Source organism: Dendrobates tinctorius, unplaced genomic scaffold, assembly GCF_039654945.1.
Source record: "Dendrobates tinctorius isolate UK_male_01 unplaced genomic scaffold, ASM3965494v1 ptg000177l, whole genome shotgun sequence".
In the NCBI taxonomy this organism is placed as follows: domain Eukaryota; kingdom Metazoa; phylum Chordata; class Amphibia; order Anura; family Dendrobatidae; genus Dendrobates; species Dendrobates tinctorius.
The window spans coordinates 21,702,929-21,728,818 of record NW_027361844.1 but is presented as its reverse complement, the minus strand read 5'-3'; the positions used below and the strand labels follow the sequence as shown (position 1 = coordinate 21,728,818).

At 43.9% G+C, this 25,890-nt stretch overlaps 1 protein-coding gene across 22 annotated transcripts in view; it reads right to left on the bottom strand.

Annotated features, from left to right (window-relative positions):
• Window positions 1–25,890, bottom strand: part of LOC141054300 (protein unc-80 homolog) — a 305,587-nt gene that overhangs the window by 269,063 nt on the left and 10,634 nt on the right. For 20 of the 22 annotated variants that reach the window (XR_012221396.1, XR_012221397.1, XM_073551595.1 and 17 more), the window contains exons 6-13: window positions 8,417–8,490; window positions 5,515–5,657; window positions 5,159–5,420; window positions 4,597–4,728; window positions 4,231–4,447; window positions 3,082–3,222; window positions 2,727–2,995; window positions 224–571 (exon numbers count right to left, since the gene is read on the bottom strand). Coding sequence is in view for 20 of the 22 variants with exons in the window: in XM_073551595.1 (XP_073407696.1) it covers window positions 224–571; window positions 2,727–2,995; window positions 3,082–3,222; window positions 4,231–4,447; window positions 4,597–4,728; window positions 5,159–5,420; window positions 5,515–5,657; window positions 8,417–8,490 (1,586 nt within the window). In the remaining 2 variants the exon portion in view is untranslated. The remainder of the gene's footprint in view (window positions 1–223; window positions 572–2,726; window positions 2,996–3,081; window positions 3,223–4,230; window positions 4,448–4,596; window positions 4,729–5,158; window positions 5,421–5,514; window positions 5,658–8,416; window positions 8,491–25,890) is intronic. The other 2 variants (XM_073551602.1, XM_073551614.1) reach the window with 1 other exon arrangement.

Here is a 25,890-nt window from a genome sequence, read left to right as displayed (position 1 = left end):
CAGAATGGACTGCATAAAATGATATTGATAATAGTGATACATACAATTATTATTTTTTCCAGTTTTCATGATGTATGCTTTTTATAAACTAATGATGAAAATTCTACTAATATGATGAAAATACTTCAAATTCTGAAAATCTCACCACTAATTCCATGTAATAATATCATAGCATATTTTATGTTTAATATTTAGCTTCTGACAATATCAATTAAATATTTACCTTTTCAGCATTTTTTCCATTCTTGTACTGATCATCTCCGCTCCCATCATCTCCTCCTCCCCCACCTCCTGTTCCACCACTTGAGGCACCTCCAAAGCCACAACTTGATCCGCGGGAATTTCCTTTCATTTGGAAGTTCCCTTCACTTTGTCTCTTTTCTCCACTAACTGAACCTGGTCCTGATATAAGAGTTGGTTCGTTCTCTTTGTTCTCGCTCTTTTTTCTCTTTTTTTCAACACATGGTACTACTCCCAGCTGGAGGAGACAGTCTACAATGTTCAGGGCCACATCACAGATCCGGGAACTGATATCATGGTTCAGAACAAGGTATACCGCTTTAAGAACAACCTAAGTAGACAGTAAACATTGTATCAGCTATTATTAGTCACAATATTTGTGAATTACTATAATGGTACATAAAATTACACAAGAATCACATAAAATTACACATGAATGGCCCTATGTTTCCTCCATGTATAGAGGAATACACAATTCCACATGTTTTGGAGGTGGAAATGGGCCTCCTTACCTCTTGCTCTTGGGCTCCTGCTCGGCTGCAGATGTTGCACCAATGATATGCTGCTACTATGTACGCAGTATATATGTATATATACAGTGGGGCAAAAAAGTATTTAGTCAGTCAGCAATAGTGCAAGTTCCACCACTTAAAAAGATGAGAGGCGTCTGTAATTTACATCATAGGTAGACCTCAACTATGGGAGACAAACTGAGAAAAAAAAATCCAGAAAATCACATTGTCTGTTTTTGTTTCATTTTATTTGCATATTATGGTGGAAAATAAGTATTTGGTCAGAAACAAGCAATCAAGATTTCTGGCTCTCACAGACCTGTAACTTCTTCTTTAAGAGTCTCCTCTTTCCTCCACTCATTACCTGTAGTAATGGCACCTGTTTAAACCTGTTATCAGTATAAAAAGACACCTGTGCACACCCTCAAACAGTCTGACTCCAAACTCCACTATGGTGAAGACCAAAGAGCTGTCAAAGGACACCAGAAACAAAATTGTAGCCCTGCACCAGGCTGGGAAGACTGAATCTGCAATAGCCAACCAGCTTGGAGTTAAGAAATCAACTGTGGGAGCAATAATTAGAAAATGGAAGACATACAAGACCACTGATAATCTCCCTCGATCTGGTGCTCCACGCAAAATCCCACCCCGTGGGGTCAGAATGATCACAAGAACGGTGAGCAAAAATCCCAGAACCACGCGGGGGGACCTAGTGAATGAACTGCAGAGAGCTGGGACCAATGTAACAAGGCCTACCATAAGTAACACACTACGCCACCATGGACTCAGAACCTGCAGTGCCAGACGTGTCCCACTGCTTAAGCCTGTACATGTCCGGGCCCGTCTGAAGTTTGCTAGAGAGCATTTGGATGATCCAGAGGAGTTTTGGGAGAATGTCCTATGGTCTGATGAAACCAAACTGGAACTGTTTGGTAGAAACACAACTTGTCGTGTTTGGAGGAAAAAGAATACTGAGTTGCATCCATCAAACCCCATACCTACTGTAAAGCATGGTGGTGGAAACATCATGCTTTGGGGCTGTTTCTCTGCAAAGGGGCCAGGACGACTGATCCGGGTACATGAAAGAATGAATGGGGCCATGTATCGTGAGATTTTGAGTGCAAACCTCCTTCCATCAGCAAGGGCATTGAAGATGAAACGTGGCTGGGTCTTTCAACATGACAATGATCCAAAGCACACCGCCAGGGCAACGAAGGAGTGGCTTCGTAAGAAGCATTTCAAGGTCCTGGAGTGGCCTAGCCAGTCTCCAGATCTCAACCCTATAGAAAACCTTTGGAGGGAGTTGAAAGTCCGTGTTGCCAAGCGAAAAGCCAAAAACATCACTGCTCTAGAGGAGATCTGCATGGAGGAATGGGCCAACATACCAACAACAGTGTGTGGCAACCTTGTGAAGACTTACAGAAAACGTTTGACCTCTGTCATTGCCAACAAAGGATATATCACAAAGTATTGAGATGAAATTTTGTTTCTGACCAAATACTTATTTTCCACCATAATATGCAAATAAAATGAAACAAAAACAGACAATGTGATTTTCTGGATTTTTTTTTCTCAGTTTGTCTCCCATAGTTGAGGTCTACCTATGATGTAAATTACAGACGCCTCTCATCTTTTTAAGTGGTGGAACTTGCACTATTGCTGACTGACTAAATACTTTTTTGCCCCACTGTATATATATATATATATATATATATATATACTTCCCAGGAGCCCAAGAGGTAAGGAGGCCTATTTCAACCTCCAAAACATGTGGAATTGTGCACGATGATGAGCTGTTTGACTGCCCATATATTGTTCTTGCACAGGGGCCCTTTACTGTCTGTGTACACCAGTGTACCAGTATATATACTGTGTAATACTTGCTTCTCTTGGGCAATGTTATATGTGTACACTTGTCAACGTCACAGCAAAGCAAGCAAGTGTGGCTAAGTGTAAAAAGATTTATTCCCATACCGCGAGATCCAACATTCCATTCTTGTGGACAAAGTTGTTGGTGCCATCTATGTGCTCTGTGTCCTCCAAGCTGCTGTAGTTAATGCAGGAATCTGTTAGGCTACGTGGTAGATTGGCACAGGCGAGGGGTTCATGTGGCATCTCAGGAATGGGCACTTGATTGCACAGCTTTCTCATATGATCAGCAAAAAAGTCAGCATAGCCAACGTTGAAAGAAGCAAGAGTAGTGTTGAATGTGGCCACCGTTATGGTTGAAATTTGAGATCTCACTGGAAAAAAATTAGGGTTGCTTTGTGGTTATCGAATCCAATTAACATCATGATATTAATTAACACTTATAAATATTCAAACATACCGTCTTTAGATGTGTTCTCGCCATGACTGTTGGGGTGGTCAGGGAGATCACTTAGCAAAGTATGATGTGAGTGAGAATGTCTGGCACTCAAGCTCTCCATCTCTGTGGCAGCATCAGAGCTTCCCCGCCTTGTAAATTTACCTATGGTAACAGGAAATATTTTGGAATGTGCAGAAATATAGAGAAGAACTGTCTTAGACCCCAGATAATTCAGCTGCCGTTCTAAAGTGTTATAGCGCTAAAAGTATGGTACCAGGGCTCAATCCCCCAAAAGTACAAGGATAGATGGTACAAGGAAAGCCAATTATTATTCCCACTTGTCTTAACTGCCTTGTAGATGTTTGTGCTTTATAGTAAATCATAATTAGAAGCCATGCTTGTACTACATTGGTCCGTCTTTTGTACAAGTAGCTGTATAAAATCCACATTAGCTATTTTAGACCATTTACTTGACCTAAAATCATTTATCAGAAAACGTGAAGCTAATACAAGTCTACAAGTCTAGCTTCATGTAAACCATCAAACACACACACTCAGAAACTCCTGACAATGTAGGAACTTTCAAAACTGTCCATTTTAATTAATCTTTTTCAGACTGCAACATTTTGATTTTCAAATCATATAACTAAGACTATATAGCCTTCTACTTGTGAAAGTGGAGTAGTCCCAAGTGGGCAAAAAGGATATCAACCAAGAGTCTTCTCCATGCTTAACTTAGCAGTAATTTCTGATAACATTTACACATACAGTATATACTTGAGTAACACCACCCTACCCATCATCCACTCCTATAGGTGACCCCGTAAACTCTGTATGCTACACCTGTTGCCTTTTCTAGACCCATACAGGGTGTCCTGGGTTGCAGTTGGCTACAGCTACCCGTGAATGTATGATGGTGTCATTTAATCTAAAAAAATTATACAGTCCTAAACAACAACCCAGCATCTGCTATTAGCTGATGTCATGTTGTAATATTGGAATAAATTTCCTCTCTGCTCCATTCTTTCCTAAATTTAGCACTTCATCTCTAAACTGTACAGGAGGTTTAGGGCTTTTTTGTGAAAAATGTGCAAACAGTTCTAAAACACATTTTTCACAAGGCTGACAAATTATACCTTGCAATACATAACCTAAAGCTACCAAACTCACCTAATATTGTGGTTTGCCAGCCCCCTTTTTCAATACTGCGCCTGTCCTCTCCAATACCAGAAATACTCCCAAAGGAAAACGTACTGCGGGTTGGGGAGACATCCAAGTGGTCCTCGTGCAGGAGAAAGGGCATCCCTATCCTACGCTGCCGCTTCTTGCCTTGGTGGTGATATGGTATTGATCCCTTACGCTCTCTATCATCTCTTCGGGTCCTCAGCTGCGGGATCACAAATATAGATGATTTACTGTAGCGCACACAAATTATTTTTATGCAACGCTTTTGAAGTTAAGATAATAGTTTTGAAAGTTATATTTGTTTAAAAAGCTGCATTGTTCTTGGTAAAATATTAAGGAGCAATCTCTTACCCTTTTGAAAATGTTGATTCCAATATCTGAGGAGAGATCTGGTATTGCAGATCTTCGTAGATTGGTCAATGATACTTTGGCATATGGCTCTGTGCCCAATGACCTGTCTTCTTCATTACATTTGGTCATATCCTTTAAGATAAAAACTTTCTATAAGAAGATCTACCAAAATACAACTGTTTTTAACGTCTTCAGTGAAGAGCTTTCATCCGTCAATTACTTGACTTATTAATGGACCACTTTGACACCTATCTTGTTAAATGTAGGTGTATAGTTAATTAATGAAATACAATAAAATATGTTAAGGTTCATGCAACTATCTTTGAGAAAACATCTTGTTTCACATAACTACCATCTTGTGTTCCACTTTCAACGGCAATGCAATAATGGAAACTGAACTCTAAAAGGATCGTAGGGACAACAATGGTCTAATTTTTGATGCATGAGGAATCATGTTAGAACAAAACTATGTATCTTATATATATGCCAATGTACATTGCATTTTGAAATATATAAGCTCTCTAAAAAGTATATATTTGCTTATTAATTGTTCATCTCTTACCTGGGTTTTATGGGTGTTTACAAGTGAAGGTGCTGCTGCCACCATTGAACTACTCCGAGGTCGTGGGAGAGGGGTTTCCTCAGGTTCAGGAGACTTTTCTGGTTTCTCTTCCAACATATGCCTAAGTCGATGGAGGTAGTACATAAGTGACCACTGAGTCCCTTCTTCTGACCAGTGGGGCTGCAGTAAACACCTTAGTACAGCCACGTCAAAATAAGTGGCATATCGAGATTTTTGACATGGAGGAATCACTAAAGATAGTCTGTAAATTAAAGGCAAAAATACAATAGTCAACACTAAGAAATATGACGCACAGCTGATTGAACAGATCATAATCACAAAAAGATCATTCTCACCTTGGAAAGGGTAGTCCTCTCTCCTGTGATATTTGGGATGTAGTGCAGCCGTCAAATGAGTTGGCTCTCTGGCAGCTGGAAACAGTGGGTCTTGGAGGTGCCAAGTCTTCTGGCTGAGCAACTTCAGAAACCAACTCAAACCTCTTGTGCATTAAAAGGAGATAAATTATAATGTTACCCATATCACAGTTATATCATTGTATAAATAAAATACCTTTTTGCTTTCCATATGCAATAAACACATTGGGGTCAGTGCATCGAGACCGGCATAGCACACATTTGTGCTACAACTTTCTTGATGGAGTAGAAGAGGTACCAAATTCGGGCGTAGAAGAGGCACACGCCACTTAATAAATTTGGAGCCTTTGCTGAGTGACGTGCGCCCCCATGCGACGTGCCAAAAATGACTCCGGTTAGGAATTGGAGAAGCATTTTTGGTGCAAGAAAAGCATCCATTTTTCAATAATCGGACATGTGGGGGTAACATGTCTGTACCCACGTTGGTGGAGCTGATCTAAAATGCCAAAAGTTGCACATTTTTTTTGCAACTGCACGCTGCCCAAAAACGTTGCAACTTTTCAAAGCTATTATGACATTTTTGTAGCATAAAAGCTTTGATGAATCAACCCCATTGTATCCAGGACTGGAATTTCTGTATTACCAGGTAACACATTCTAAAATACATCCAAGTTTGATTCATTCTTTCTGAACCAGACAAAGAGCTTGCATGAGGGAGCAGTGTGAAAGCACATGTACTATCCTTTGTGCAGAAGCGCATATTATAAATCTGGTGTATCAGAACATGGACATCACCTTCTTGATGAAATGTCAGGCATTTTCCTTTAACATAGCTCTCCCTCCTACATCCCAATGTAAGCTCTAAATATTGATAGAAACTACCCCTATTCCATTGCCCTAGACCAGGGGTCCCCAACTTTTAACTCGAGAGCCACATTTGGCTCGTGTTCCCAAGATGTGTGGCTGATGGCTGTCTGCCAGCTTGGTGCATTAGCACCAGGTGTAGCAAACAGCTATTATAAGTAGATCTCTAGATGGTGACTTTTGTGTGTAGCTCGGCACAGAAGAGCAGATCTGGATTGGGGTAAGAAAGGAGACCCTGGAGCTTGGTATACTGCCTTGGTGTGACTTCAGTGGAAAAGCTTTGGCTGTCATCATACCGGTAATAGGGGCTCTGGGTGTCGCTACTGTGAATGGGGTCGGAGCTGGATGTGGCTGGCTAACCTGTCTCAGAGCTGAGTGTGACTCTCACGGTTGAGGACCTCTTCCCTAAAGCATAGCACTCACTTATACAATATCTTTGCTATTATTAGCACTATTGCCTAAATCTTATACATTTATACATATTTTTGTTAAATGATTCCAATTGAATATCTATGTGTTTTTTGCATAACTAACAGAGAAATGTAATGTTAATCGTGGGACAACTCCTATCTATTATCATCTCTCTAAATTAGCATGATAAAAACAATTAATGTCATTACATTTCAACAGGATTTTCCTTTTCTCTCTAATCATCATGAATATTTAAAACTGGCAAGAGATTGGTAACTTTGTGGAGGCATAAAACCATTAAATACTGAATAATTGCTGCTGTTAGCATACATGTGACAGATTGTTTTTTTTAGTTAAGTTACAAAATGTCAACTACAGGCTAAGTGTTATTTTATAAAATGATTAACCATTTGTCAGGAATCATTATGGATTTACCAGTGGTCTACTGCTTTATTCGTGTCTTGCATGTGCTCCTGGTTATCTCTTGCCCATATAGTAAATGTCCACTATGTAGCGCTATTGTCGGGGCCTCTGCAAGGTGTCCACTTCCCACTACATACAGGGACGCCAGCTTACTCACTGCTCCAGCCCTCGGTGCAATCCCCGTCGTTCTGCTACTTCCTGTGTGTGCGTGCTGCAGCGCCCAGCGGCGTGCCTAGTACGCACATGCGCTTCCCTACTCTTAAAGTGGCAGGGTGTGCATATAGTAAGCACCCTCAGTTTATAGATAAGAGGCATTTAGTATAAGCTAGTGCAACTGCAAGATGGCTCCCAGCCAATACCTGGGAGGCATCTTGCATAAAAGACTTCCTCTCCCCTAGGGAATCACCAAGCAACGAGTTGTGCTACTAGTGTGCTACTAGTGAGTTGTGAGGTCCTTTGGTACCCGTACAGTCAGTGTCCTGAACCTCGTCCATTCATCCCGGTGTGGCCAGCCCTGGATCTGTAGACCCCTAGTCCCGGAGTGACTAGTTCCTGAACTATGATCCCTGGTCCTGGAGTGGCCAGGGACTGAACATTGTCTCCTGGTCCGTGTGCAACCAAACCTTGATCCAGTATCCTAGACTGGCATGTCTGAACCAAGCCCGAATCTATGTCAGTAACTGTTCTGCAGAGGTGCCAGAACTTACTACTATGAACCTGGACCTAGCCTTTTGTTTTCCTGACCCCAGGGGTCAGCAGCTGCAGTACCGGGCTCTACCCAGGAGCGGTACCTGGCTACTACCCGCAGCCCAGTCTATTTCCACCATCAGGAGCTCCAGTAAACACCAGGTAGATGCTTAGCTACACCCTTTCCTGGGCAGGTCCTGCCCTGGCATACAGTAGGTAGACAAATCCACATGTGCCATCGTTGGGCGTAACAGTATGCTTGGCCTAGCCATGACCACAACACATTTCTTTGATATTGATGTCCTTTCCATAGGAGCTCTGCTGCTCTACTCCATACACTTTGCATCTTTTTAAACTGATGTTGCACATCGACCTCAAATTTACAGTGATCATTGTTGGACAGTGCTTTTTTTTTTTTTTACCTTATACTCAATTTAGTTAGGTTACTCGCTAGCAGTACTGAAGCGAATGAGCAGACAAAAACTCGTACATGTCTTACCTCTGTGAGGCCTGTGTTCTGCTTTGGGGAATCTACCACTTTGTTCTGACTATTACACGGAGAACTTCTTTTTGCTAAAATGCAGATAAATGTAATAATTTCTTAAACAGGATATGAAACATAGACTGAATGGAGAAGATTTGTTAAAATGAAAAGTTCTATAGTCTGTTGTTTTCCAAAGAGCCTCTTAAAAACAAAAGAAAAATCTGAATGATTTCTAGAACAACTTCTCCTCTTTACGTTTGCACCAATTTTGGTACATTGCCCCCATTGCTAGGTCCTAATGGTTCCAATTAATGGTTTCAATGGTTCCAATTAATTCTAATGCTTACAATCAAAATATCAAAAGAATCACAATTAGGCCACGTTCACACGTTCGGTATCAGGTTACTATTTTATCAGTAAAATTCTGGGCAAGAAAATAAAGGAACGGAACGTACAGGTTGTTTTCTCATCAATCCTCCCAGTCGATGGTCATGGCATCAGAAGATGGAATAGGATACTAGAGGTAAACAACTGGCTACGACGGTGGTGCAGGCAGTAAGGATTTGGATTCTTGGACCATGGTGTTGTGAGTTCATTTTCCCTTCACTACTGAGGCCCGAGGAACTCCCTCTTCTGGTAAAGAAGGGTAGTGAGCCTGATTGTCAAACACCTGGGTCTGATGATGATGACTGGCTGAGTGGAGTTAATGACTGGATATAAGGCTGCCGACGCCCTTCTGGCCTGCGGGTGATTTCTCTGTGGACTTCTAGGAAACCAGTCTGATTCCTGCTCCTCTAAAGCTAAGATTTCTGCTTTGCCTTTTTGCATTGGTGTTTTGTTTTCCCTGCTTTTCTGGATTCTGCCATTCCCTGCTGGGGTGAGCTGAATCTCCTTTTGCCTGTTGCTCTGTCTTCAGAATATTCCTGAGTACTGACATAGCCTTTTTTGAAGCCTAGCGTCTTCAGGGCCTTTTTTACTGTCAGTTTGTTGGCTCTTATTTTCATAGGGTTTTTCACGGATTGCAGACAGCAGCCTTCCTGTCCTTTCCTATCTAAGCTAACTTGGGCCCCACCTTTGCTCAGTCTATCTTTCTCTCTGTGTTTTGTTCTTTCTTCTTCCTTCACCATCATTATATGTGGGGGGCTGCCTTTTGCTTTGGGGTCTGCTCTGGGGCAGTTTAGTTTTCCCTTTCTGTCTTTAGGCTATGTAGTCCTCCGGCTGTGATCGAGGGGCCTAGGGCATCGTAGGAGCCCCCCACGGCTACTGCTAGTTGTGTTGATAGGTTCAGGGGTCTGCAATCCGATAGCTGCCAACCTCTCTGGTTTTCTGGACTTAGCTAGCATTTCTATTTTTGCCTCCTACGGTGACTCATTCATAACAGAATCACCCGCCATACCGCAGATTCTAGGGTACTCAATAGCAGGAAAGAATTGTATAAAAAAAAAAAAAGTGTGTATATTCTTTCCTCTATATCTCTGAGGCCGTAGGGGGAATTTTTTTTTTTTCTCTCAATGGAGATAAAGCAATTGTCTGATCGTGTGGAGCAGCTCGCTGCGGAAGTGCAGTGAATTTCCGCCTACCTTGCTCATTCACATGCTGCTGAACCAAAGATTCCTACACCTGATGTATTTTTTGGGGATCGGTCTAAATTTTTGAATTTCAAAAATAATTGTAAATTATTTTTTGCCTTGAAGTCTAACTCGTCAGGGAGCTCCGCGCAGCAGGTTAAAATTGTCATCTCTTTGCTGCGTGGCGATCCCCAGGATTGGGCGTTTTCTTTGAAACCAGATGATCCTATTCTGACTAATGTGAACGCATTTTTTCAGGCCTTGGGGTTGTTGTATGACGAACCTAATGCCATTGATCAGGCTGAAAAGACCCTGCTGGCATTGAACCAGGGTTGTGATTCTGCAGAATTGTACTGTCAAAAATTCCGAAAGTGGGCAGTACTTACTACCTGGAATGATAATGCCTTGGCTGCTCTCTTTCGGAAGGGGTTGTCAGAAGCCGTAAAAGATACTATGGTGGGATTTCCTGTTCCCTCTGGTCTTGACGATTCTATGTCTTTAGCCATTCAGGTTGATCGGCGTTTGCGCGAACGCAGAGCTGCACGAGAGGTGTTGCCACCTGTTGAACAGATGTCTGAACCTATGCAATGTGATAGAGTTTTTTCCAGAGAGCAGCGTCAGGAGTTCAGAAGGCGTAATAAGTTGTGTTTTTTCTGTGGAGATGCCTCGCATATTATTTCTGTCTGTCCTAAACGCGAGAAACGCTTTGCACACACGTTTTCTGTTGGTGGTGTTCAACCTAAGTTTCTTCTGGCTATTACTCTGATCTGCTCCCTGTCCACATTTTCCGCCAAGGCTTTTGTGGATTCGGGAGCAGCCCTAAACCTAATGGACTTGGATTTTGCTAAACGTGGATTTCCGATGACACCTCTGCAGACGCCTATCCCTTTGAGGGGGATTGATGCTACTCCTTTGGCTAAAAATAAACCTCAGTTTTGGACCCAGGTGGTAATGCGGGTCGCCCCAGACCATCAATAAAATTGCAGGTTTTTGGTGTTACATAATCTGCATGATATTATTGTTCTGGGGTTTCCCTGGTTACAAATTCATAATCCAGTTTTGGATTGGAAATCTGTGTCTGTGGTGAGTTGGGGTTGTCGGTGTGCCTTTAGTGAGGCTCCGGTGTTTTCCACCTCTCCTCAGTCGCATGATGTTCCTGATTATTTGGCGGACTTTTATGATGTATTTAGTGAGAATGAGTCTGCGTCTCTGCCTCCTCATAGGAGTTATGACTGTGCAATTGAACTGAGCCCGGGGTGTAAATTTCCCAAGGGTCGGCTCTTAATAATAATAATAATAATAGATTTTATTTTTATAGCGCCGACATATTCCGCAGCACTTTACATTTCAGAGGGGATTTGTACAGACAATAGACATTACAGCATAACAATAATCACATACAGTAGATTATAAGAAATACCAAGAGGAGTGAGGGCCCTGCTCGCAAGCTTACAGTCTATGAGGAAAGAGGTAGACACGAAAGGTGGGTGGTAACAGTTGCCCTGATGTATGGACCAGCCATAATGTTAAGTGTGTAACAGTACAGACACAGAGGGCTAATGGATGCATAAAGCATGTGGGAACATGATGCTGGGAACCTGGTTATGGTAAAACTTTTGGCTCTGCCACACAGGGATAGGTTAGGTTAATGTGTTGAGGCGATAGGCCAGTCTGAATAAATGCGTTTTCAGGACACGCTTAAAATTGTGGGGATTGGGGACTAATCGTATTGACCTGGGAAGTGCATTCCAAAGAATTGGCGCGGCACGTGTAAAGTCTTGGAGACGGGAGTGGGAGGTTCTGACTATTGAGGATACTAACCTCAGGTCATCAGCAGAACGGAGGGCGCGGGTAGGGTGGTATACTGAAACAAGGGAGGAGATGTAGGGTGGTGCTGAGCCATGGAGGGCTTTGTGGGTGAGGGTAATAAGTTTATACTGAATTCTGGAGTGGATGGGTAGCCAGTGTAATGACTGGCACAAGGTAGAGGCATCGGTGTAACGATTGGTGAGGAATATGATCCTGGCTGCAGCATTCAAGACAGATTGGAGAGGGGAGAGTTTTGTAAGAGGGAGACCGATTAGAAGAGAGTTACAGTAGTCGAGACGAGAATGAATAAGAGAAACAGTAAGAGTTTTTGCAGAGTCAAAAGTAAGAAAAGGTCGAATTCTAGAAATGTTTTTGAGGTGCAGATGACAAGAGCGAGCCAGTGATCGAATGTGGGGGGCAAAGGAAAGCTCGGAATCAAGTATGACCCCAAGACAGCGGGCATGTTGCTGGGGAGTAATAGTGGAACCACACACAGAAATGGCAATGTCGGGTATAGGTACATTAGTAGCGGGAGGAAACACAAGGAGTTCAGTCTTTGACAGGTTCAGTTTCAGATATAGTGAGGACATGATATTAGACACAGCGTTTAGACAATCGCCAGTGTTTTCTAGAAAGGCTGGCGTGATGTCAGGAGAAGAAGCGTATAATTGGGTGTCATCAGCATAGAGATGGTACTGGAAACCAAATCTACTGATTGTTTGACCAATAGGGGCAGTGTACAAGGAGAAGAGGAGGGGGCCTAGAACCGATCCTTGAGGAACCCCAACAGTAAGGGGAAGGTGAGAGGAGGAGGAACCGGCAAAAGAAACAGTAAAGGAGCGGTCGGCGAGATAGGAGGAGAACCAGGAGAGAACGGTGTCCTTGATGCCAATGGAGCGGAGCATAGTGAGGAGGAGCTGATGATCCACAGTGTCGAATGCTGCAGAGAGATCCAAGAGAATTAGCATGGAGTAATGACCATTTGATTTAGCTATTAACAGATCATTAGAGACTTTAGTGAGGGCAGTTTCAGTGGAGTGTAAAGAGCGGAAACTGGATTGGAGAGGGTCGAGAACAGAGTTTTCTGAGAGATAGCGGATAAGACGGGGGCTCTTCAATTTATCTGTGCCCGAGCACGAGGCTATGCGATCCTATATTAAGGAGGCGTTGGAGAAGGGTCATATTAGACCATCCTCGTCACCCTTAGGTGCCGGGTTTTTTTTTGTAGCCAAAAATGATGGATCATTAATACTTTGTATTGATTATCGTGCCCTCAACAAAATGACTGTTAAATATCAGTATCTGTTACCCCTGATTTCTGATCTATTCTCCAGAGTTAAAGGTGCTTGCTGGTTTACCAAGCTTGACCTCAGGGGGGCGTATAATCTTATTCGCATTAAGCATGGGGATGAATGGAAGACGGCGTTTAATACTCCAGAGGGACATTTTGAGTACCTGGTGATGCCTTTTGGGCTCACTAATGCCCCTTCTGTCTTCCAGTACTTCATGAACGATATTTTCCGAGATTTTGTCGATAAATTTTTGATTATCTATCTGGATGATATTTTGATCTTCTCCAAGGATTGGGATTCTCATGTGGAACATATTCGGACTGTGTTCCGGATCTTGAGGGAGAATTCCCTGTATGTCAAAGGATCTAAATGCCTTTTTGGAGTACAGAGGATTTCTTTTTTGGGATTTATTTTGTCCCTGTCAACTATTGAAATGGACCCGGCCAAGGTACAGGCCATTTACGATTGGGTTCATCCCACTTCTTTGAAGGCCCTCCAGAAGTTTTTGGGTTTTGCTAATTTTTATCGGAAATTTATAGCAAAATTTTCTAGTATTGCCAAGCCATTGACTGATTTGACTAAGAAGGGTGCTGATGTGTTAAATTGGTCTCCGGAGGCTGTTTCTTCCTTTCAGGAGCTGAAGCGAAGATTCACCTCCGCCCCGGTTTTGCGGCAACCTGATGTCTCACTTCCGTTCCAGGTAGAGGTGGATGCTTCTGAGATTGGTGCAGGAGCTGTTTTGTCCCAAAAGGATCCTGTAACATCTAAAACGAATCCCTGTGCTTTCTTTTCCCGAAAGTTCTCTCCATCTGAACGTAACTATGATGTGGGGAATCGGGAACTGTTGGCCATGAAATGGGCATTTGAGGAGTGGAGACATTGGTTGGAGGGAGCTAAGCATCAAGTCGTGGTCCTCACTGACCACAAGAATTTGATTTACCTAGAGTCAGCTAAGCGCTTGAACCCTAGACAGGCTAGGTGGGCCTTGTTTTTTACACGCTTTGATTTTGTGGTTTCTTTTCTTCCTGGAACTAAGAATGTCAAGGCTGACGCCCTCTCTAGGAGCTTCTTTGCTGATTCTCCTGTGGTGACCAAGCCTGCTACCATCTTAGGCGAAGGGGTAGTTCTTTCTGCCATCTCGCCCGATTTGAGACGTGCTCTGGAAGAGTTCCAGGAGGACAAACCTGAGCGTTGTCCCAGTGGAAAGTTGTATGTTCCTGACCAGTGGAAGAAGAGAGTGATGTCTGAAGTTCATTGCTCTGCTTTGGCTGGTCACCCAGGTATTTTTGGTACTAGAGATCTGGTGAGTCGCTCTTTTTGGTGGCCCTCCTTGTCTCATGATGTCAGGAATTTTGTGCAGTCCTGTGGGACGTGCTCCCGGTCTAAATCGTGTTCTCGCTCTAGTGGGTTGTTGATGCCTTTGCCTGTCCCCAAGAGGCCATGGACCCATATTTCAATGGATTTCATCTCTGATATGCCTGTCTCTCAAAGGATGACTGTTATTTGGGTGATTTGTGATAGGTTCTCTAAGATGGTTCATCTTGTACCACTCCCTAAGTTGCCGTCTTCCTCTGAATTGGTGCCCCTGTTTTTACAACAGGTGGTTCGCTTGCACGGGATTCCTGAGAACATTGTATCTGACAGAGGAGTCCAGTTTGTGTCTAGATTTTGGAGAACTTTCTGTTCCAAGCTGGGAATTCAGTTGTCCTTCTCCTCTGCTTTTCACCCTCAGACCAATGGACAGACAGAGAGAACAAACCAGACCTTGGAGTCATATTTGAGATGTTTTATTTCTGCTGATCAGGATGATTGGGTTTCATTTTTGCCCTTGGCCGAATTTGCTTTAAATAATAGAGCTAGTTCTGCCACTTTGATGTCACCTTTTTTTTGTAACTTTGGGTTTCATCCTCGATTTTCTTCAGGGCAGGTGGAGCCCTCTGCCTGCCTAGGAGTTGACACTGTGGTGGAGAGAATGCACCAGATCTGGGACCAAGTGGTGGATAAGTTATCTCTCTCCCAGGAAAAAGCCCAGCGGTTTTCCAATCGACATAGGACCATTGGTCCCCAGTTTAAGGTTGGTGATATGGTGTGGTTATCATCAAAAAATATTGCTATGAAGGTGGCTTCTCCTAAGTTTAAGCCTAGATTTATTGGACCTTACAAGATTTTGGAGATTATTAATCCGGTCTCTTTTCGTTTGGCTCTTCCTGTCACATTTAAAATCCATAATGTGTTCCATAAATCTTTGTTGAAGAGGTTTGTTGAACCTGTTGTTCCGGGGGTTGCACCTCCAGACCCTGTATTGGTTGAAGGTAACATGGAATATGAGGTAGAGAAAGTACTGGATTCCCGTCTGGCTAGACGGAGACTCCAGTATTTGGTTAAGTGGAAGGGTTATGGTCAGGAGGATAATTCCTGGGTCTCTGCCTCTGATATTCATGTCAAAAGATTGGTGCGTGCCTTTCATCGGGCTCACCCTGATCGCCCTGGTGGCGTGGTTGAGGGTTCGGTGACCCCTCCTCAAGGGGGAGGTACTGTTGTGAGTTCATTTTCCCCTTCACTACTGAGGCCCGAGGAACTCCCTCTTCTGGTAAAGAAGGGTAGTGAGCCTGATTGTCAAACACCTGGGTCTGATGATGATGACTGGCTGAGTGGAGTTAATGACTGGATATAAGGCTGCCGACGCCCTTCTGGCCTGCGGGTGATTTCTCTGTGGACTTCTAGGAAACCAGTCTGATTCCTGCTCCTCTAAAGCTAAGATTTCTGCTTTGCCTTTTTGCATTGGTGTTTTGTTTTCCCTGCTTTTCTGGATTCTGCCATTCCCTGCTGGGGTGAGCTGAATCTCCTTTTGCCTGTTGCTCTGTCTTCAGAATATTCCTGAGTACTGACATAGCCTTTTTTGAAGCCTAGCGTCTTCAGGGCCTTTTTTACTGTCAGTTTGTTGGCTCTTATTTTCATATGGTTTTTCATGGATTGCAGACAGCAGCCTTCCTGTCCTTTCCTATCTAAGCTAACTTGGGCCCCACCTTTGCTCAGTCTATCTTTCTGTCTGTGTTTTGTTCTTTCTTCTTGCTTCACCGTCATTATATGTGGGGGGGCTGCCTTTTGCTTTGGGGTCTGCTCTGGGGCAGTTTAGTTTTCCCTTTCTGTCTTTAGGCTATGTAGTCCTCCGACTGTGATCGAGGGGCCTAGGGCATCGTAGGAGCCCCCCACGGCTACTGCTAGTTGTGTTGATAGGTTCAGGGGTCTGCAATCTGATAGCTGCCAACCTCTCTGGTTTTCTGGACTTAGCTAGCATTTCTATTTTTGCCTCCTACGGTGACTCATTCATAACACCATGGGTTGAATTACCTCTACGATGGACTTCTCGCAAGAGATGGGATACACCTCACAAAACCTGGGAAACACACATTCGCCAGAAGACTTGCCACACTCATCAGGAGGGCTTTAAACTCGAAGAAGAAGGGACGGGAGGAAAAACAGCAGACAAGAACATGCAGCAGGAGGACAAACTAATCAAGGATACTAGATGTGGTAAAGAGGACCCAAGACAGGGTACTCAGAAGGAAGCTAAGAAAAAGGAAGCAAAACTTCTTTCCTGCATGCTGACCAACGCAAGAAGCCTGACCAATAAGATTGAAGATCTGGAGTTGGTAATGTATGAGGAAAAATACGACATAGTAGGAATAACTGAGCCATGGTTAGACGACAGCTATGACTGGGCGGCTAACTTGCAAGGATATGATTTGTTTAGGAGGGATCGCAAAAAAAGGAAAGGGGGTGGAGTCTCTCTATATATAAAGTCCACTTTAAAGCCCACACTAAGAGAAGATATACAAGAGGGAAATGAAGAGGAGGAGTCTCTATGGGTGGAGATACAACGAGGGAAAAGTAATAAAATCCTCATAGGGGTTTGTTGTAAGCCACCAAATATAACAGAAGCCACTGAAAATGTATTATTGAAACAAATAGACAAAGCAGCAAATCACAATGAGGTGATTATTATGGGGGACTTCAACTACCCCGACATAGACTGGGAAACTGAAACCTGCGTATCTCAGAAAGGAAAGCAATTTCTGTGAGTGACCAAGGATAATTATCTGTCACAACTTGTGCAGGGCCCAACTAGAGGGACAGCCCTTCTGGACTTAATTTTAAGCAACAGGCCAGATAGAATAACAGAAGTAGGAGTCGATGGGCACCTAGGGAACAGTGACCACAATATAATACAATTCGACTTGTCCTTCAGTAAGGTGCCCTGGAAGGGGGTTACAAAAATGCTGAATTTCAGGAAAGAAAAGTTTGATCAGCTTAGAGAGGACCTTCGCCGAATTGATTGGGACAATGTCCTCAAAAATAGGAGCACAGAAAATAAATGGGAAATATTTAAATCAGTTTTACACACCCACTGTGAACTAGCCATACCATACAGAAATAAAAGGGCTAGGAACAGGAGAACACCAATGTGGCTAAATAAGGATGTAAAAAGGGCAATAAATAACAAGAACAAGGCATTTAAGAAGCTAAAACAAGAAGGCAATGAAGAAGCATTAAAAAGTTATAGAGAAAAAAATAAAATGTGTAAAACACAAATACATTTAGCAAAAGTGGAAACTGAACGACTCATTGCTAAGGAAAGTAAAACAAACCCCAAACTATTCTTTAATTATATAAACAGTAAAATGATTAAAATTGATGGTGTCGGCCCTTTAAAGAACAATGAGGGTGAAATCATAGAGAGCGATGTGGGAAAAGCAAATGTTTTAAATACTTTTTTCTCAACAGTGTTCACACAGGAAAAGGATTTGCCAGGGGAAATGCAGAGTGATAATGTAAACTCCCCATTAAGTATTACCTACCTAACCCAGGAAGAAGTGCAGAACCGCCTTAGTAAGATTAAAATTGACAAATCACCAGGCCCTGAAGGCATTCACCCTCGGATATTAAGGGAGTTAAGTAATGTGATAGACAGGACTCTATTCCTTATAATTAAAGACTCTATAGAAACAGGGTCTGTTCCTTTTGATTGGTGGCAAACAAATGTGGTACCAATATTCAAAAAGGGGTGTAAAAGGGAACCTGGAAACTATAGGCCGGTAAGCTTAACATCTGGTGTGGGTAACATTTTTGAAGGGTTTCTAAGGGATACCATTATGGAATATCTCAATGTTAATAAATGTTTAACTCCACATCAACATGGATTTATGAAGGATCGCTCCTGTCAAACTAACCTGATCAGCTTCTATGAGGATGTAAGCTCTCAAATGGACCAAGGAGAGTCACTGTCCCACATAAAAGATTGGTAAGTAAGATGAGAAAGCTTGGGCTAGGGGAAAATGTGTGTAAATGGGTAGGTAGCTGGCTTAGTGATAGAAAACAAAGAGTGGATATTAATGGCGCATACTCAGATTGGGCCAGGGTTACTAGTTGGGTACCACAGGGTTCTGTATTGGGCCCCCTACTATTTAATATATTTATTAATGATCTAGTGGATGGCTTACACAGTAAAATATCAGCATTTGCAGATGATACAAAACTATGTAAGGTAGTTAACACAAAGGAGGACAGTTTGCAACTACAGACAGATTTGAGTAAATTGGAGAATTGGGCTGAAAAATGGCAAATGAGGTTTAACACAGATAAGTGTACAGTAAGGTTATGCACATGGGAAGGAGAAACAAATGCTACAATTACTTACTAAATGGGAAACTGCTGGGGAAATCAGACATGGAAAAAGACTTAGGCATCTTAGTCAATAAGAAGCTAAATTGGAGTGCCCAGTGTCAGGCAGCTGCCACCAAAGCAAATAGGGTCATGGGATGCATTAGAAGTGGTCTGGGGACACGAGATGAAAACATAATTCTCCCTCTGTACAAATCACTCGTCAGACCACACTTGGACTATTGTGTGCAATTTTGGATGCCAGTGCTCAAGAAAGATATTACTGAACTTGAAAGGGTTCAAAGGCGGGCTACTAAAATGATAAATGGAGTTGGTTCACTACAATACCCAGAAAGGTTATCAAAATTAGGTCTATTTACTCTAGAAAAGAGAAGACTTAGGGGAGACCTAATATATATGTACAAGTATATCAGAGGGCAATACAGAGATCTCTCCAATGAACTGTTTGTACCAAGGACTTTGACAAGAACAAGGGGGCATTCTCTTCGTTTGGAGGAAAGACAATTTCTGCACCAGCATAGAAGAGGGTTCTTCACGGTAAGAGCAGTGAGGCTGTGGAATTCTCTTCCTGGGGAAGTGGTGATGGCCAACTCACTGAATGAATTTAAGAAAGGAATGGATGCTTTTCTTGTGAGTAACAGTATAGAAGGTTACGAATAACATAATATTATAGGTAGATGGTTGACCCAGCTTAGGGGAAGGAACTTTTTTCCCTATGAAGAAATTTGGCTGCTGCTCTGTGGGTTTTTTGCCTTCTCCAGGATCAACAATGCAAAACAGCTGAACTAAAAATAGGCTGAACTAGATGGACATAAGGTCTTCCTTCAGCCTTCAAAACTATGTAACTATGTACTTATTTATAAGCCAAAACCAGGAGTAGTACAATCAGAGGAAAAGTATAATAGAAACACATCACTGCTTAATTATAATAATAATAATCTTTATTTATATAGCTCCAACATATTTCTCAGCGCTTTACAGTTAAACAGTTTCAAACACAACAGTCATAAGTAACAACGCTAACAATAATATAATGATTAAAGCAAAATAAAACAACCCTGCTCGTGAGAGCTTACAATCTACAATGAGGGGGGGGAGATACTAAGTACAGGTGTGTACTTACAATGATGGTCCAGCCATCTTGATCGAGTGGGAGATAGATAGAGATAGTGAATGGGCTACACACGCACACTTTCACATAAAATGACTTTGATTAGGGAACGTGATAGGCTGCTGTGAACAAATGTGTTTTGAGGGAGCGCCTAAAACTGTGTGGGTCGCCCTCCCAGGGCTGTGGGGTACTCGGTAAAGGGCCGGCATCAGCGAGACGTGTCACAGTGGCGGTGACCCGGACCGTGGCCCTGGGCGCCCAAGTAATCGGAAGATGTGAATGGTGGAATGTAGTTAAATGAATAGTTCGTGACACCACCTGTGGTGTTCGGCAAGGGAGGTGTTAAGCCAACGCTGCAGACAGATCCTCCGGGACAGATGGTGTGGTGCAGCAATGATGTTATGGCCCTCCGCAGGCAGGGCTGTTGTCCCAGGGCAGTGTAGATGTGGAGACACTTAGATGGTGTAGTGTTTGGCGCAGGAGATGTAGCAGTGCCAGGCGGACGGACACAAGAAGGAATGGAGGACACCAGGGCATGTAGTTCCAAAGCTTTACTCACAGTCTGTAGTGCCCACTTCTGTGCCGTGTCCTCCGGGTCAGGGACTCAGTCAACCTCCAGGCAAGATGGAATGCTCCCTTCCACGCTCCACCAACTTATGTGCCTTTTCTGAACGTCTCCTCTATAGCGCCTTTAAGCGTGATCTCCTAGTACTGAGTTACACTGGAGTTCCTCCTGACAGATGTTCCCAAGAATTCTACTTGTACGGCAGACAGCTGTAGCCTGCTTCCGGGACTCTCTCCTCCTAAGTCCCGGCTCTCTATCGGTGTTGCTGTTGTGGCCTCAAGTCTTAAATGGGAGTAGTGCATTTACAGCCCACTACTCCACCGATGTTTGCTGCAGAACCATTAGTGTCCATACAACCTCGGGGACCCAGCCCTGGCCTTGCGCTTAGAACTTCTAGGCAGGGTTCTTCCTCTAACCCACGTCCTCTGTGTTCCCTTTTACTCCTACGTTCCGTACTTGTCTTTCCCTCCCGTGGAAGCTCAGGTTTCAGTTCAATGTCTTTCTCCTTCTTTCCTTTCCTGTGACAGCTGGCTCAGATCACTGAGGCAGCTGCAGCACTCCTTCCTCCATCCCTCTTCCAGGGATCCCCACTCCTCTCCGAGTGGCTTCCTCTTTCAGACTCCCCGTCTGAATGACTGACCTGTAATCCTAAACCATCCCGCTCTTTTATGTATTCTCAACTCCACCCACCTCCCAGCATGTTTAGTGTTCCAAGCAGGGAACCACCAAAGGTGCTCTGCTTCTCTCTAAGCAAGGAGCCGCAATGTGGTTTTGCTGAACCACTCTATTGTGTGGGGTGCGAGTGTTGGAGCGTGGTCAGGAGCCTCCAACTTACCTGGATGTTGGGGCACCACACCTTAGGAGAAGGTGCAGTACCTCTGTGGCGACAGCCTCCGTGGCGCCACGTGCAAGTTGTAGTTTGTCCTAATTTCCTGGGGTAGATCATTCCAGAGGATTGGCGCAACACGGGAGACGTCTTGGAGATGGGAGTGGGAGGTATGGATTAGTGCAGAGGTTAGTCGAAAGAAGTTTGCAGAGCGCAGGGATCGGCTAGGCCGATAGACAGAAAGGAGGGAGGAGATGTAAGGGGGTGCCACACTGTGGAGAGCTTTGTGGGTGAGAACAAGTACTTTGAATTGGATCCTGTAGTGAATGGGTAGCCAGTGTAATGACTGGCAAAGAGTGGACCCGTCCAGGTGGATAACCCTGGCTGCTGCATTAAGGATGGACTGGAGAGGGGGAAGTTGAGTGAGGGGGAGGCCAATTAATAGAGCGTCACAGTTGATCAGGACACATTGCGGGTTTTTGTTGTTTCCATGGAGAGAAACGGGCGGATTCTAGAGATGTTCTTTAGGTGTAAGCGGAAAGAGTGGGTAAGAGATTATATATGGGAGGTGAAGGAGAGATTGGTGTCAAACATAACACCCAGACAGTGAGCCTGCTGCCGGGGTGTTATTATGGCGCCATCCACGGAGAGGGAAATGTCAGATTTAGAGAGGCTAGTAGATGGCGGGAGCAGAACAAGTTCAGTTTTGGAAAGGATGAGTTTCAGATAGAGAGCGGACATGATGTTGGAGACGCGGACAGACAGTTACTGGCGTTCTGTAGTACAGTGGGGGTAAGGTCAGGGGATGACATGTATAGTTGTGCGTCATCAGTTTAAAAATAGTACTGAAAGCCAAATCTGCTGATGGTCTGTCCTATTGGGCCATGTAGAGAGACAAGAGAAGGGGGCTAAGGCCTGAGTCCTGAGGTACCCCAACAGTGAGAGGAAGAGGAGATGAAATGGAGCCAGCAAACAGAACACTGACCGAGCGGTCCGAAAGATAGGAAGAGAACCAGGAGCGAGCAGTGTCCTTAAAGCATAGTGACTGGAGCCTAGAGAATAGGAGGTGGTGGTCAACAGTGTTGAAAGCTGCAGAAAAGTCGAGAAGAATGAGCAGAGAGTGGTCACCATTACATATTTCTGTCAGAAGGTCATTGGTCACTTTGATGAGTGCAGTTTCTGTCGAATGTAGGGGGCGGAAGCCGGACTGTGAAGGGTCTAGGAGGGAGTGAGTGGAGAGGTAACAGGCAAGGCGTAGTAGACCAGGTGCTCCAAGAGTTTAGAGAAGAAGGGGAGATTGGAGACTGGTCTGTAGTTGTTTGTGCAGGATGGGTTGATGTTATGAATGAGTCACCGAAGGAGGAAAAAACAAAAATACAAGCTAAGTCCAGAAAACCGGAGAGGTTGGTAGCTATCAGAGTGCAGACCCCTGATCCTATCCACAACAACTAACAGTAGCCGTGGGGGGTTCCTACGATGCCCTAGACCCCTCGATCACAGCCGGAGAACTAAATAGGCTTAAAGAAAGAAAGGGGAAATCTAAACTGCCCCAGAGCAGACCCCAAAGCAATAGGCAGCCGCCAACATATAATGACGGTGAAGCAAGATGAAAACACAAACACAGATAGAAAGATAGGTTGAGCAAACGATGGGGCCCAAGCTAACTAAAAAGGACAGGATAGAAAAGCTGCTGTCTGCAATCCGTAAAAAACCCTACCAAAAAATATCCCAACCGTCTGATAGGAAAAACAAGCCCTGAAGTCGCTAGGACTTCAAAAAGACTATATCAGCACTCAGGTAAATTCTGAAGACAGAGCAAAGAGACAGACTGATCAGAGACAAAAATGGAACTCAGCACACCCCCGACCGGGGATGGCTGAACTCCAAAAAACAAGGAAAACAAAACAAAACTAATAAGTTCACTAGCAGAGCAAAAACTTATCTTTGGGAAGCAGGAATCAGACAGAGAAATCACCAGCGACTCAGAAGGGCGTCGGCTGCCTTATATCCAGTCAGAATTTCCTGTTACCCAGTCATCATCTACCAGATCAGGTGTTTGGTAATCAGCCTCACTACCTTCCTTCACCAGAAGAGGGAGTTCATCAGACATCGACGGTGAAGGGGAAAATGAACCCACAACAGTACCTCCCCCTTGAGGGAGGGGTCACCGAACCCTCATCCACGCCACCAGGGCGATCAGGATGGGCCCGATGAAAGGCACGAACCAATCTTTCGGCATGAATATCGGATGCAGGGACCCAAGAATTATCCTCCTGGCCATAACCCTTCCATTTAACCAAATACTGGAGTCTCCGTCTAGCCAGGCGAGAATCCAGTATCTTCTCAACCTCATATTTCACATTACCTTCAACCAATACCGGGTCAGGAGGTGCCACCACAGGAGCTACTGGCTCAACAAACCTCTTTAACAGTGACTTATGAAACACGTTATGGATCTTAAATGTAACAGGAAGAGCCAATCGTAAAGAGACTGGATTAAGAATCTCCAAAATCTTGTAAGGTCCAATAAATCTAGGTTTAAACTTTGGAGAAGCCACCTTCATAGCGATATTCTTTGATGACAACCAAACCATATCACCCACCTTAAACTGGGGACCAATGGTCCTATGCCGGCTGGAAAACCGCTGGGCCTTTTCCTGGGAGAGAGACAACTTATCCACCACTTGGTCCCAGATCTGGTGCATTTTCTCCACCACAGTGTCAACACCTAGGCTGGCAGAAGGCTCCACCTGCCCTGAAGAGAATCGAGGATGAAACCCAAAGTTACAAAAAAAAGGTGACATCAAAGTGGCAGAACTAGCTCTATTATTTAAAGCAAATTCGGCCAAGGGAAAAAAAGGAAACCCAATCATCCTGATCAGCAGAAATAAAACATCTCAAATACGACTCCAAGGTCTGGTTTGTTCTCTCCGTCTGCCCATTGGTCTGAGGGTGAAACGCAGAGGAGAAGGACAACTGAATTCCCAGCTTGGAACAGAAAGTCCTCCAAAATCTAGACACAAACTGAACTCCTCTGTCAGATACAATGTTCTCAGGAATCCCGTGCAAGCGAACCACCTGTTGCAAAAACAAGGGCACCAACTCTGAGGAAGATGGCAACTTAGGGAGTGGTACAAGATGGACCATCTTAGAGAATCTATCACAAATCACCCAAATAACAGTCATTCTCTGAGAGACAGGCATATCAGAGATAAAATCCATTGAAATATGGCTCCATGGCCTCCTGGGCACCGGCAAAGGCATCAACAACTCACTAGAACGAGAACAAGGTTTAGACCGAGAGCAAGTCCCACAGGACTGCACAAAATTCCTGACATCACGACACAAGGCGGGCCACCAAAAAGACCGACTCACCAAATCTCTAGTACCAAAAATACCTGGATGACCAGCCAATGCAGAGCAATGAACTTCAGACATCACTCTCTTCCTCCACTGGTCAGTAACATACAATTTTCCAATGGGACAACGCTCAGGTTTGTGCTCCTGGAACTCTTCCAGAGCACGTCTCAAATCGGGCGAGATGGCAGAAAGAGCTACCCCCTCACCTAAGATGGTAGCAGGCTTGGTCACCACAGGAGAATCAGCAAAGAAACTCCTAGAGAGGGCGTCTGCCTTGACATTCTTAATGCCCGGAAGAAAAGAGACCACAAAATCAAAACGTGTGAAAAACAAGGCCCACCTAGCCTGTCTAGGATTCAAGCGTTTGGCCGACTCCAGGTAAATCAAATTCTTGTGGTCAGTAAGGACCACAACTTGATGTTTAGCTCCCTCCAACCAATGTCTCCACTCCTCAAATGCCCATTTCATGGCTAACAGTTCCCGATTCCCCACATCATAGTTACGTTCGGATGGGGAGAACTTTCGGGAAACTAAAGCACAGGGATTCATTTTAGATGTTACAGGATCTTTTTGGGACAAAACAGCTCCTGCACCAATCTCAGAAGCGTCCACCTCTACCTGAAATGGGAGTGAGACATCAGGTTGCCGCAAAACCGGAGCAGAAGTGAACCTTCGCTTCAGCTCCTGAAAGGAAGAAACAGCCTCCGGAGACCAATTCAGCACATCAGCACCCTTCTTAGTCAAATCAGTCAATGGTTTGGCAATACCAGAAAAATTAGCTATAAATTTACGATAAAAATTAGCAAAACCCAAAAATTTCTGGAGGGCCTTCAAAGAAGTGGGCTGAACCCAATCATAAATGGCCTGTACCTTGGCCGGGTCCATTTCAACAGTTGACGGAGACAAAATAAATCCCAAAAATGAAATCCTCTGTACACCAAAAAGGCATTTCGATCCCTTGACATACAGGGAATTCTCTCTCAAAATCTGGAACACAGTCCGAACATGTTCCACATGAGAGTCCCAATCCTTGGAAAAGATCAAAATATCATCCAGATAGATGATCAAAAATTTATCCACCAAGTCTCGGAAAATATCATTCATGAAGCACTGGAAGACAGAAGGGGCATTAGTGAGCCCAAAAGGCATCACCGGGTACTCAAAATGTCCCTCCGGAGTATTAAACGCCGTCTTCCATTCATCCCCATGCTTAATGCGAATAAGATTATACGCCCCCTGAGGTCAAGCTTTGTAAACCAGCAAGCACCTTTAACTC